Here is a 14326-nt window from a genome sequence, read left to right on the forward strand (position 1 = left end):
CCTCACCTCCGTCCCCTTCTGATGACATCAGCTCCTGAGGAAGACCGCCCACCTGAGGGAGGAGCTGATTGGTTACCTGAGAGTGTGCGTGTAACACGAGACACTAGAGCAATATTCACAGGCGATTATTTTACATTTTCATGTCGTTGATTAGCCACGCCCCCCGGTGTGTGACGACCTCCAGTGTGTGACGACCTCCAGTGTGTATTAATGTGTGTGTGTGTGTGTGTGTGTTTGTACCTGTGCTGCTGCCTCACTGCCCTCCATGTGAACCTGTAACACTGAGACTGATGTCTGCATAGGTTCATCCCCCTCCTCTGCTGCCGTCGTCACCATGGCGACAGCCTCCGAGGACTCCACCCTGTCCTCCCCGACCAATGAGGAGATCTCCTGCACACAGACAGACAGAGGGAATCATGGGACATCAGAGGTGAAAGGCTTGTTTAGGACGAGCTGAGTGCATTGCATGATGGGTAGTGATTTATATTCTTCCATCATCAGTTCTCATCTATTACACTAAGTTTATCTGCAGGAACTCAAGTGTGTGTGTGTGTGTGTGTGTGTCACTTACAGGTATGGATGGCCCGGGTGTGGGTGTGGACTGTGTAACCATGGTAACAGCTCTGCTCTGACTGACTGCAGTGGTGGAGGCGGGGTCAGAAGAGGAGGAGGAGGAGGAGGAGGAGGAAGGTTCTGTGGAGTCTCCCTGCAGACCGTCTCCACTCTGCTGAGCTGTGGACACAGAGGACAGGAAGTGACATCGCCACAACAAGACAAAATATTAAAGCTCAACCTCATCTCCATCTACCTCCGTTATATATCTATCTATCTATCTATATATAGATAGATAGATATATAGATAGATAGATAGATAGATAGACAGACAGACAGACAGACAGACAGACAGACAGACAGACAGACAGACAGAGACAGACAGACAGACAGATATAGATAGAGGTAGAGTGTGAAACACACCCGATGCTCTCCGTGTCTGGGGCGTGACATGATTTTAATTTCTTCAGTGGACTACATTTACAATCAGTGGACTACATTTACCATCAGCACTGATTGGACACATAAAAGGAGGCCAATTTGCCCTTTAGGGTTAATATTAATATATCAATATTCAGCTCGTTACATTTCACTGACTGCTAATCCAGCTAGCTACAACGGACAGACAACAGCTGGTGCACTGCCAAAACTTTCAGGGTAAAACTCACGCTCCAGAATTTCTGTTCCATGTGAGCGAGTAGTAAATATAAACATCCGTTTGGGTCACAGGGCGCACCGAAAGGATGTCGCATACCAAACCGAGCGTCCTGTCCTGAACAGTTCAATACAAACACCCGCACCGTTCCACCGCTAGTTGTATTAATCCAACCTGTTCTGTCTTGTGTGTACGGGATGGTTGTGAATGAAGCCTAAGGTGTGTCAGCAGCTCACCTGTAGCTGTGGTGGCGGTGTTGGTGGTTCCCGTCTCATGGGTCTCACATGGTGGATTTGAGCACACCTGAAGACAGAAACTCTTCAGTTGAACTAATCACTGATCATCAGTATACACCTATCTGACCTGCAGTCAGGTGTTGTCTCACCTGTCGGAGTCCTCCAGCTCCAGCTGTGGTCGACGTGTTGGTGGTTCCCGTCTCGTGGGTCTCACATGGTGGGTTCGAGCACACCTGAAGACAGAAACTCTTCAGTTTAACCAACCATTGATCTTCAGCATACATCTGTCTGCAATCAGGTGTTCTCTCACCTGTCGGAGTCCTCCAGTTCCAGCTGTGGTGGCGGTGTTGGTGGTTCCCGTCTCGTGGGTCTCACATGGCGGATTGGAGCACACCTGAAGATAGAAGCTCTTCAGTTCAGTACACACACACACACACACACACACTTTTAATTTATCACTGATCATCAGTATACTGTACATCTGTCTGCAATCAGGTGTTGTCTCACCTGTCGGAGTCCTCCAGCTCCAGCTGTGGTGGTGGTGTTGGTGGTTCCCGTTTCATGGGTCTCACATGGTGGATTGGAGCAGGTGTTCCCTCCATTCAGACTGGCAGGAACAGGAGCAGACTGCTGAACTGAAGGCTGGTTGGAGCTCACCTGAGGAGAGAGGAGCACCTGTTTCACCACACACTTGTTAACCTGGGTTTTCTGTTTCACTTCAAGAGAGACAGGTTTTATTCATCATTTAAAATCTCATATCTAGGGCGCCTGGCTAGCTCAGTCGGTAGAGCGGGCGCCCATGTGTGGCCAAGGCTCAGTCCTGGCAGCGGTGGACACGGGTTCGAATCCGGCCTGTGGACCTTTCCGCATGTCATCTCTCTCTCTCCCCCTTTCCAAGACTCTATCCACTGTCCTATCAATAAACGCTTAAAAAATGCCCCCAAAATAATAATTTAAAAAAAAAAAAAAAAATCTCATATCTATGAATAAAAATCTGAATCTGAGACATGAAATAGTGCAGGAGTAAAAATATAAAATAATCTATATAGACAGTAATTCACTGACTGTGAGGAGGACTGTAGTAAATATGTGTAATGAGAAGTAATCACTAAATGTACACAGAGATGTAACCAGGTAGTAAAACAGTCACTAAAGTATAAAGACATGACTCTCTTGATCTCGTCACAGCTCACCTGCAGCTCTTGGCTCATGCTGGCGGCGGCCACCGTGGCAGTGTTGGTGGTTCCGGTGTCGTGAGTCTCATGGGGCGGGTTGGAGCAGACCAGCGTCACTGCAGATTCATAATCACAGTGACATCATCAACACACCTGTTCATAATTCATCTACAACAATTTACTGCAGTATTACTGGTATTGTAACTGGAACCAGTAGTAGTACTGGTTTCTGTACCTGTAGCAGCTGCCGTGTCTCCAGCCTCTCCTGATGCTGCAGTAGTAGTAGAAGTAGTAGTACTACTTGTAGAATTTCCCGGTTCTTCTGAAGTAGGAGAAGCCATGAAGGTGACGGGCAGATCCTGGACCAGCGGCTGAGCCTCGGCGCCGCTCGGAGTCGTGATCAAAGTCACCTGTACACACAAAACTACAGTATTACTACAGTGCTACAGTACAAAGATACAAAACTAAAGTATTACTACAGTACAGTACCATAGTACAGAGACACACTGCAGTACTACAGTACACTACCACAATACAGAGACACACTGCAGTACTACAGTACACTACCACAGTACAGAGACACACTGCAGTACTACAGTACACTACTACAGTACAGAGACACACTGCAGTACACTACTACAGTACAGAGACACACTGCAGTTCCACAGTACAGAGACACACTGCAGTACTACAGTACACTACTACAGTACAGAGACACACTGCAGTACTACAGTACACTACTACAGTACAGAGACACACTGAAGTCCTACAGTACACTACTACTGTACAGAGACACACTGCAGTACTACAGTACACTACTACAGTACAGAGACACACTGCAGTACTACAGTACAGTGACAAACCTACAGTTTTACTACAATACCAAGCCTTCAGTCTTGTTACCTGTTTGGGTCCGGCTGCTGCAGTTGACGTGGTAACCTGACCGGCCAGCGTGGCGATGGTTGCCAGGGTAGTGATGGGCGTTGCCAGGGAGGCGTTGGCGGCGGCGGCGGCGGCGACAGCTCCTCCTGCCACCGTGCTGGAGACACTTCCTGCTACTGTCCCTAGACTGGACAAACCTGAGACACAAACACACCTGTCAAGAGTCTGCTGGCTCAGTGCAGGTGTGTTACAGCTGACCGGTGTTTTTACCTGTGGTTCCCTTGACGACCAGCCTGGTGATGTTGGGTTTGGTGCCAATTGCTCCTGGTGACACCAGTCTGACTCCGCTCATAGGCAAAGTCCTGACGATCGTACCAGGCGTCCCCGGAGCTCCTTTCAGCACCACCTGAACACACACACGTTTGTACCAGCTGATATAGACTCTGAGCCGTTGGGGGCAACGAACAATACCCTCCCCCCCGCTTACCTGTGTGTTTCACCTGTGTGTGTGTGTGTGTGTGTGTGTGTGTGTGTGTGTGTGTGTGTGTGTGTGTGTGTGTGTTGTGTGTTACCTGTGTGAGCCCCTGCTGGCCGGCTGTGGTGATTTTGGGGAAGGAGGTGATGATCTTTCCAGCAGTACCTGGTGTCATCATCTTGGTGGTCAGGATCGTGAACGGACTGTTAGCACCTGTAGGGAGGATAGGGGGGGCTTCATTCAGTCAATCATCACATGAAACATAAAAAGCAGTTCAGGTGTGTCTGTCTGTTCTGTACCTGCCCCCCCCTGCAGTGCGGACATCGGGATGGTCTTGATGTAGGTGGTCCCAGGTTTGGAGGTTGTGGATCCGGCCTGTGCGGTGCTGAGGATGGCGGTCTGTTTACCGTCTGCTGAGGTCACCAACTTCAAGAAGGTTCCTGCTGGGAGGCCGGACTTCGCCTGATACAGAGAGGAGGGGGGGTTAATGCCAGGTGTTAAAATGGGGGGTGGGGGTGGGGCTAAGTATTCAGTAAAGATCTCAGTAACCTGGAGGATCTGGGTGACTGGGCTGCTCCCGGCCTGACCAGTAACCGTTCCTGGTTTGGTGTGAATCACTGACATCATCTTCCCAAGGTTGCCAAGGTTACCGATCTGAAACAGAGGGAGGAGTGAGGTCATCAGGTCTGTCTACATGTCATCAAAAAGGTATGGATGATACACATTTTAGAACTTTTAATGAGTGTGCCAAGTTTTGTTTGTTTTTAAGGAACTCCAGCCCCTCAAAAAACAACTTCCTGTTTCATGGCAAACAATTCTTTGCCACGGCAACGGCATTTCACGAAAATTCTAAAGCTTCGCCATCTGGCATCATGAAGGTCTTCCCATTTGAAGGGGACCAAATTTGAGGTTGATCTGATACAAGTAGCAAGCTAACGTATTGTTGGCAGTAGGTGGCGCTATAACGATAATTAAATATTGGCCTTTAGATGTCTGTCTGATCATCTGGAGTCGAGTTACAACGGTCTCTCAAGGGGAGACATCAAAATTCGCCACACCGCCGCTGTGACGCCGTTCAACGAAAAGTCATAATCTTCACTATAAAGCATCATCAACATCTTAAGGCTCTTCTGACCTAATTTGAGGTGGATCTGATTAATCTGTAAGAGGGAGTACATCAAAGTGCCAAACATGTCATTTGGCAGTAGGTGGCGCTATGAAAATGAATGATCAATGTGGATGTCCTCAGGCCGAGACTCTTACCACACATGAGAAATGTGGAGCAAACTGGTTAAAGTACGCCGAAGTTACAACAACTTCTTGTTTTCAGTTTGTTTTTTTTGCTCGGGCCCTGATAAAGTTTTCATTCAGCGAGCAGCAGGTGACCTCACTCACCAGAGCTCCGCCTCCTCCCATACTGAGTGGGCTGTTAACGAGAGTGATGGTCTTTGTGACTCCGCCCACAACCGTGGTGACCACCTGAGGCTGTTGGGACACCGTCACCGTCCCAGACTTATGCACCGTGATGATTGGTCGCCCGGGGGTCCCGGGGGTGGAGACTACAGAGGCCCCGCCTACCTGAGCAGCAGCAGTTTTCAGCATTCGGGTGGCCGGGTTACTCACCTGAGACACACAGGAAACAGGTTTGTACTAATCGATCAATCAATCGATTTTGTTGTGCATTTATATTATATATATATATATATATTAATATTGTCAACTTGTCGCAACTAGCTTTAAGACTGCTGGTGAAACCACAACGTGACCCAAGGGTCTCTAAATAACTATCGACCCGTCTCAAACCTTCCATTCTTTATGTTGTTCTCCACTGAAACTGTGCTTACTAAAGTCGTAAATGATCTTCTCGTTAACATGGATTCAGATTCCACCCCGGTGCTTTTACTACTGGATCTCAGTGCAGCTTTTGACACTATTGATCATTGTATACTCCTTAACCGATTGGAAAAACAAATTTGGCGTCTCTGGGCTGGCATCTTATCTATCCGAAAGAACAGCGTGTCTCTTTTAATTATACAACATCAATATTCTCTGAGGTGAAATATGGAGTACCTCAGGGCTCTGTTCTTGGCCCCCTGCTCTTCTCTCTATACTCGTTCTAGTACTACAAGTCTACAAATGGTTCAGAACACTACGACTAGACTCTTCACTAACAGTAGTATCACAGACGTGTACCGTTCTAACGGTAGTATCACAGTATACTATACTATACTTGTACCATTGTAACTGGAGCCATCACTTTGACCGGCAGACTGTTGGATCCTGGACTCACAGCAACGGTCTTTACAAGGGTCGCTCCTGCAGGGACGTTCAGCACCGTCGTTGTGGACGGAGAGATCTTCTGAGTCGCTGCAGCCGCCGCTGCCAGCGCCGCCATGCCGCTCATCTGAGGACTGCTTCCTATTGGCTGAGAGCAGACAGGAAAGAGAGGCATGAGAAGAGGGACTGAACTGTTTAAAGTCAAAGTTAATTCAGAAACAAGAGTTCAGACACATTTTTCACACCTGTCAACAGGTGGCTGTATAACTCCACATAACTGAAGTTCTATATTTACCCGATGACAACGAGTCACAGGATGAACACCTGTGAACATGTGGTTAAAAGCCCCAGAAAAAGAAAATGGACCTTAAGTTACGAGATAAGAATCATAAAGATCTCTTTACCGTCCCCTGACCGGGCTGAGCAGGTACTACCATACGAACACCTGCAGGAAGTGTCGTCATGGCGACCGTGGATTTGGGCGTGGCCTGTTTCACTGTGACGATGGAGGCTCCACCCGCTGCACCCGGAGCTGCCGACACCTTCAGGACTGCTGCAGAAATACAGGAAACGGGTGAGGACGATCAGATCTACCTGCTCTACCACCTATAGATCTACCCACACAGGTGTGTAAACCTACCTGGAGATTTGGCAGCAGCGGCCAATGGGTTTCCAGGTACGGAGGCAGTGGGGGAGGGGACCAGCGTGATGCCGGACAGCGGGACAGTTTGGTTAGCTGGTAGTGTGGCGACGGGGACAGGGCTCTTGGAGGTGCTGACTCCAGGTGTGGCAGTAGGGACAGGTGAGGCAGGTGAGGTGGCTGCAAGTGCGGTGGGAATGTCATACTTCTGCAACTGAAGCAGGTAAGTCTCTGCGGTCTGTGAAGGACCCCAGCTCACCTCCAGAGACGACGTGTTGGCCCGGACCAGCTGCACCCGAGAGGGAGCGCAGGGACGCTCTGAGGACAGACAGGTGAGACGGGGTCAGACAGACAGGTAACACCAGATTAGACAGATAGATGAGACTTTAAATAGCACGTGTGTCTTAACGGAAGTTACAAAGACGGAGATGAAAGTCCAATCTACCGGTTTCTGCTGGTTGTGGATGTAACAACAACAACAACAACACCAGGTCCTCACCTGTCTCCAGGTACCAGAGGTCCTTGCAGCACACCTGGTTGTTCCAGGCCTTCCTGTATCCGTCTCTGCCGCTCCAGATGTAGAGTCTGGAGTTGATGGCCACGCTGCAGTGACCTGCTCGAGCTCTGGGGACATTCTCCTCCAGACTGTCCATCAGAACCGTCTCCCAACACATGGTGTCTATAGACAGGTGGACACACAGGTGGACATGCTGCAGTGGACGTGTATCACATGTATGTTATGGGGACATACGTCTATGGTGTGTGTATGTACCCAGGTTGAGACAGGCCAGTGTGTTGGTACACTTCCACTCCTTCTCATGAGTTGCCGCTTTGACATCATCCATCACCAGAGGAACCCAACCTCCAAACACGTACATCCTGACAGACAGACAGACAGACAGACAGGTGAGAGATTAACAGATGCATTAACAACATGTACGTGTAATATTAGTGTGTAGTATTTGTGTGTAGTATTACTTGTTGTTGATGGTGGTGGCAGAGTGCAGGCTGCGGGGGAGGGGGCCGGTTCCACTGAGGGTCGGTTTACTCCACGTCAGAGAGTCTGTGACATCATCAGAACAGGAACCAATCAGAACACAGTACAGCTTAGTTTAGGCTACATCATGTCTCACCTATGTCAAGCCCGTCTCACCTATGTAGAGCCTGTCACACCTATGTGCAGCCTGTCTCACCTATGTGGAGCCTGTCCCACCTATGTGGAGCCCGTCTCACCTATGTGGAGCCCGTCTCACCTACTGTATGTGGAGCCCGTCTCACCTACTGTATGTGGAGCCTGTCTCACCTATGTGGAGCCTGTCCCACCCACTGTATGTGGAGCCTGTCTCACCTATGTGGAGCACCCACAGGTCTCCCAGTCTGCAGCCGCTCATCCCTCCGTAGATAATGAGTCTGTTGGCTGAGCGGCCGCTTGTCACCACGGCCGTGTGACTCTCCCTGGGCGGCGGCGGCGGACCTGATGTCGGCGGGATCTCCCAGCCGAGCACACTAGAGCCCGGTCGCAGCTGCAGACAGTACAGGTCGTTCAGATACCTGAGAGGGACAGGTGTAGAGAAGATGTGTTATGAAAGCGGACCAACAGGGACCCGTCTTGTTTTAGGTAAGACAGCGGAAGTGGTTCAGGGTTTCCTACCTGGGGATGTTGTTCTTGGGGTCTTCACTGTCATTGGCCAGTCCTCCAAACAGGTAGCAGCAACTGCCAATCAGAGAGAAGCTGTGGCCGAGGCGAGGGCAGGGAGGCGGACCGTTCTTTGGAGCCTTGGCCTTCAGATTTTTCCACTCCCAACGACTCGCCTGAAGACACAACAAGAGACAAAAAACACTAAACTACAGAGTTTCACACACAGGCCTCCTTCAGCAGACCCCCAAGGAGTACTGGCAGCCCGAAATAAGGTCTCATGGGGTCCACCAGAAGAGGCGGGACTTCACCTCTCTATAACCGAGTGGTTCCCATTCTCTCTTTCACCACATGTCCTGTCTCTCTCCACTCTCACTATCAAACAAATCCAAATCAAAACCCATCACAGTCTCACAAAGTCCTGTGGGAAACAATGCAGGTGTATCAGCAGCCCCCAGGTATACTGTGATCTCTGCAGTGACATCACTGACCTGCAGCTCATACAGGTCGCTGCTGTATTTGCCGTACTCCACCATGCCTCCAAACACCAGCAGCCTCGTCCCATCACACGCAAAGCCGTAGGCAGCACAGCCGGGGGGGACTTCACCTCGCACTGCAGGGATGAACCACTGGTTGGTAGCTGCAGGGGGGACACAACAACATGTCAGACGGGCTACAGGTTACCCCAAACCCTGGTTGGATGTAGTACAACAGAGATACTATTCCTGGCCACAAACAAAACATTGTGTTAATGCATTCCTGTGAAACACAGCCTGTAGTCCGTTTAAGGTGAAGGCGGTTAATGACAACCGATAGCCTGCACGCCAAATATGCCTGTCGTGGACCAGCGTGTGGCAAATCGTGCAGAAGATGGTTTCCTGGTCCTTGTCTGACTTTTTGTGGCCAAACCATGACCAAATGACAGAAGTAGCCCCCGTTTAGGTACGAGCTTTTCTTGTTTTCACTCTCATGTGTACAGATCGGAAGTGGCTGCTAGATTTGCTTCACTCGCCATCCAAAACAACAATGGTGATCTATTGGAGGTGGACATAAAAGTTTATTTCCAAACCTGATCAGAACGTAAAGAGTTGTCCAAATGGAGTCTAGAGGTCTTCCCCCATGAAACTTTGAGCGTTAAACACTCCTGCATTCTGGTGACTTTTTATAGCCCAATTTATGGAGGAAATGTCCTCGGTTAAGGAAAACACAAAATTCAGGGCACCAAGTGACAAATAAAATTAAATAAAAAAATTAATAAAATATAAAATAATTTATTATTAATATATACTGCTAGTAGTTTAATTTATAATAATACATCAGCATTTATTATTATATACTCCTGGTAGTTTAATCTATAATAATACATCAGTATTTATTATTATATACTGCTGGTAGTTTAATCTATAATAATACATCAGTATTTATTATTATATACTGCTGGTAGTTTAATCTATTATTATACATCAGCATTTATTATTATTATATACTGCTGGTAGTTTAATCTATAATACATCAGCATTTATTAGTATTATATACTGCTGGTAGTTCAATCTATAATAATACATCAGTATTTTTTATTATTATTATTATTATTATTATTATTATATAGTGTTGGTAGTTTAATTTATAACAATACATCAGCATTTATTAGTATTATATACTGCTGGTAGTTTAATCTATAATAATACATCAGTATTTATTATTATTATATACTGTTAGTTTAATCTATAATACATCAGCATTTATTATTATTATTATTATTATTATTATATACTACTGGTAGTTCAATCTATAATAATACATCAACATTTATTATTATTATATACTGCTGGTAGTTTAATCTATAATAATACACCATCATTTATTAGTTTGGTAGATTTAGTTTTAATAATCTGAATTTGTCAAAGAAACTAAAGTTATTAAATAGCTGTAGTGTAGTAAAGAGTATATAATATATAATATTTCTCTTTGAGATGTAGTGGAGTAAAAGTAGAAAGTAGCAGAAAATGGAAATACTCAAGTAAAGTACAAGTAATTCAAAATTGTACTTAAGTACAGTACTTAAATAAGTAAATGTACTTAGACACTTTCATAGATAAACAGTGAAACACCTTCACAGTATTTAATGTTTCCAGCTCATGTTGTTGTTTTGTCTCCATCTGTTTTGCTGCAGCAGCAGAGGGGCGTGTCTCTCTGTGACGTCACAATGTTTTCAGTAAAAACGCGCCATTTCTCTCTGTTTGTTTCTGCCGGAGCCGCTCCGCTAGTTAAACTAGCTAATCCTGTTAGCATGCGGATACGGCGGCTACCTCGTTAGCTTGAACGACAAGGAGCCAAGGCCTATTGAAGGAGGCTAAGACACGCGTCATAGATGAGGGGTATCACACATGCGCAGTACAGTCTGGTCTGCCCTCGTCAAAATTGAGCCAATCAGAATGCACGACCACAGTTTGAGTTACACTGCGCATGCGTTGTACCCCACATCCCCAAAACCCATGTCCTAGCCTCCTTCCATAGGCTTTGGCGGGCTAGCTCGTTAGCTTGAATAAGAAGGAGCTAACCCAGGCTAGCGGGCTAAACCCCCAGTGGGTTCCCTAACAGCCAGCACCAGTTACCATCACACCCCCAGAATAAAGTCACAACCACATATATTCGACCGTTAGCTTCCCGCTAGCATTAACAGACGCTAACGTCTAGCACCATATAGCTTATGTTCTACCCGCCACAGAGAGTTATGAACCCGGTACCGGTACCTGTGTTGTAGACGTGCAGCTCGTCCACGATCCCCTCGTTCCCTCCGCCGAACACCACCATCAGCTCCTTGATGGTCACGGCTCGGTGTCCGTGGCGGGGCCGCGGCACCGGGCCGGTCCAGCCCAGGACGCGCTTCCAGCGGGGCCGCAGCACCACGGGCTCGGAGGCCATGATGATGCTGGTCCGGGTCCTCAGAGATGGGCTGGACTCACTCAGTCAGTCAGTCAGTCCGAATACAGTCAAATAGTTCAGGCAAGGCTCGCTAACACGGTTAGCATTAGCCTGCTAACTAGATCCTGATGCTAACTAGCTCCTGAAGCTAACTAGCAGAGGCTAACTAGCTCCTGAGGCTAGTTAGCAGAGGCTAACTAGCTCCTGAGGCTAGTTAGTTTAGTTAGTAGCTAGTTAGCTCCCTGGTCTAACTAGCCCCTGATGCTAACTAGCAGAGGCTAACTAGCTCCTGATGCTAACTAGCAGAGGCTAACTAGCTCCTGAGGCTAACTAGCTCCTGATGCTAACTAGCAGAGGCTAACTAGCTCCTGATGCTAACTAGCAGGGCTAATTTGACAGCAGCTACCGTAGTTAGCCTTGTTTGTTTTAACACCAGAGTGTTCCTGTGGGCAGCTTCAGTCACTTAGAGGCGGATAAACATCCTGCTCTGGTGATCCAGTCTGTGGTTCTGGTTCTAACAGGGACCAGTCTGTGGTTCTGGTTCTGCTTCTAACAGGGACCAGTCTTTGGTTCTGGTTCTAACAGGGACCAGTCTGTGGTTCTGGTTCTGCTTCTAACAGGGACCAGTCTGTGGTTCTGGTTCTAGCAGGGACCAGTCTGTGGGGTGTTAGCTTTGTTAGCTAGCCCAGAAACTGCAGCAGACAGTCCGCCATTTTAGCCCCGGTGGATCGCTGAGCTCAGTCGGTCGTCCGCCGCCGGGAGCCGCTCAGGCTGATAGAAAACCAGCAGAAACAGAGATAGATCCAGCTGCGGGTTACTGAGTTGTTGCCCGGCCGGTCCAGGTCCATGCACGGTGCTAGCGGAGCACCGGGGAGGAGGAGAGATGATGTTAAAGATGCAGAGCAGAGGATCCGTGCGCCGGGACGGGAGCCGCCATCTTGCTGCTAACGGCAACCAAACAAAACACACACAGAGAAGCTAGGTGGCTAACAGCTAACAGCTAACAGCTAACGGCTAACAGCTAACAGCTAACGGCTAACGGCTAACAGCCACAACAACACAGTGAACCAGGATACACCCTCTAATACCTAATACATGATACAGTGGTGGACTGTAACTAAGTACATTTACTCAAGTACTGCACTTCAGTACTGTTTTGAGGTACTTGTACTTTACTTGTACTCATTTATTTCATTTAGCTTTGGTTACTTTACAAGTTAAGAAAACAGATTTTTACACACAAAACATTTGAAAGTTAAAACAATTTTATGTTTTGTTATATTAAACTCCTCAGTTTATACAAGTAGAGCTGAAACTATTAGTTCATTAATCAATTAGTCGATTAAACCTGCATTATTATTATTATTATCGCAATTTGGAGGTACTTGTACTTTACTTTCTACTTTTACTCCACTACATCAGAGAGAAATATTATATACTCTTTACTGCACTACATCTATTTAACTTTAGTTACTTTTACAAATTCAGATGATTAAAACTAAATCTGCTAAAGTAATAAATGCTGTTGTGTTATTATAGATTAAACTAGCATCAGTATATACTAATAAACGCTGATGTATTATTAAAGATCAATCTACCAGCAGTATATAATATAATTTTTACTTTGCTTTATTTATCTGAGAGCTTTGGTTACTTTACAAGTTAAGAAAACAGATTTTTACACACAAAAACAATTGAAATAAAATATTATGTTTTGTTATATTAAACACCTCAGTTTATACAAGTAGAGCTGAAACGATTAATCCATCAATAAATTAAACCTGCATTAGGCAGAACATTTTGGCATCATTGGGCAAAAAAATCCATAATAACCTTTCAGCATATTGTAGTTCAAGTGTTCAGGCTTTAAAACAATCTAGCCGGTGACGGGAAACTTTGGCCAATCACAGGTCATTTCAGAGAGAGAGAGTTTTCCTATCAGCTGTGCTCTGGCTGGTGGGCGGTGCTTGGTATTTCCTCAACAGATCTCAACACAGCTGCTGGGTCACAAACTTTCTCATTTTACAGCTAAACAGTACACTACAAAATGTTTCTCAAAACATTTGAGTTGAGAAATAGACATTACAGTGACAGAATATTGATTCATATTTGATCAGCGCTCCTTAGTTTGACCGTTTGATTGGAGTTTGCGAGTGATTGACAGCTGCTAAGAGACGGCAAGGCTCCAGCTCGGCTCTGATTGGTTGTTTTCCTCCGGTCTGTGAAATCTTGCAGATGCCATTAAGAACACCGGAGGACACATGATTGTTTCAGATTACCGGTCTTATGCACTACTGTCAGGATATAGTGGCCGTTTTTTAAAAATAACTTTATTTAATAATATTTGCTCCATTTCCACCCACTGCTGCTTTAAATAGTTAGTCAATTGACAGAAAATGAATGTGAAACCATTTGATGGTTCCAGATTTAATAATGTTAATTAGTAATGACAACATGATGTCATAATAACATGTCACTGATAACATGATATCATAATAACATGATGTCACTGATAACATGGTGTCACAGATAACATGATGTCATAATAACATGATGTCATAACATGTCACTGATAACGTGATGTCATAATAACATGTCACTGATAACATGATGTCACTGATAACATGATGTCATAACAACATGTCACTGATAACAAGATGTTGCTGCTAACATGACATCACTGATAACATGATGTCATAATAACATAATTTCACTGATAAGATGTTGCTGATAACATATCACTGATAACATGATGTCATGATAACATGACCTCACTAACAACATGACGTCATGATAACATGACATCACTGACAACATGATGTTAATGCAGGTGTGATGATGATGTCGTACCTTCATGTGACCCTCTGCTGTTG

General features: G+C 46.2%; 1 protein-coding gene across 14 annotated transcripts in view; it reads right to left on the reverse strand.

Annotated features, from left to right (window-relative positions):
• Positions 1–12529, reverse strand: part of hcfc1b (host cell factor C1b) — a 24121-nt gene extending 11592 nt beyond the window's left edge. For 2 of the 14 annotated variants that reach the window (XM_037772643.1, XM_037772642.1), the window contains exons 1-25: positions 11282–12490; positions 9020–9168; positions 8544–8704; positions 8241–8443; positions 7871–7955; positions 7665–7771; positions 7392–7571; positions 6893–7210; positions 6657–6805; positions 6212–6400; positions 5371–5598; positions 4525–4629; positions 4275–4437; positions 4073–4188; positions 3771–3906; positions 3522–3697; positions 2854–3028; positions 2637–2734; positions 1951–2118; positions 1754–1837; positions 1593–1676; positions 1444–1510; positions 572–732; positions 241–390; positions 1–52 (exon numbers count right to left, since the gene is read on the reverse strand). The exon at positions 1–52 is cut by the window's left edge and continues 129 nt beyond it. In XM_037772643.1, coding sequence (XP_037628571.1) covers positions 1–52; positions 241–390; positions 572–732; positions 1444–1510; positions 1593–1676; positions 1754–1837; positions 1951–2118; positions 2637–2734; positions 2854–3028; positions 3522–3697; positions 3771–3906; positions 4073–4188; positions 4275–4437; positions 4525–4629; positions 5371–5598; positions 6212–6400; positions 6657–6805; positions 6893–7210; positions 7392–7571; positions 7665–7771; positions 7871–7955; positions 8241–8443; positions 8544–8704; positions 9020–9168; positions 11282–11453 — 3676 coding nt within the window. In that variant the 5' untranslated portion in view covers positions 11454–12490. Of the gene's footprint in view, positions 53–240; positions 391–571; positions 737–1443; positions 1511–1592; positions 1677–1753; positions 1838–1950; positions 2119–2636; positions 2735–2853; positions 3029–3521; positions 3698–3770; positions 3907–4072; positions 4189–4274; positions 4438–4524; positions 4630–5370; positions 5599–6211; positions 6401–6656; positions 6806–6892; positions 7211–7391; positions 7572–7664; positions 7772–7870; positions 7956–8240; positions 8444–8543; positions 8705–9019; positions 9169–11281 lie in introns of all 14 variants that reach the window. The other 12 variants (XR_005207256.1, XR_005207255.1, XM_037772641.1 and 9 more) reach the window with 12 other exon arrangements.
• Between the last annotated feature and the right edge of the window lie 1797 nt (positions 12530–14326).

The sequence above is a fragment of the Sebastes umbrosus genome, chromosome 6 (assembly GCF_015220745.1).
Source record: "Sebastes umbrosus isolate fSebUmb1 chromosome 6, fSebUmb1.pri, whole genome shotgun sequence".
Lineage (NCBI taxonomy): Eukaryota > Metazoa > Chordata > Actinopteri > Perciformes > Sebastidae > Sebastes > Sebastes umbrosus.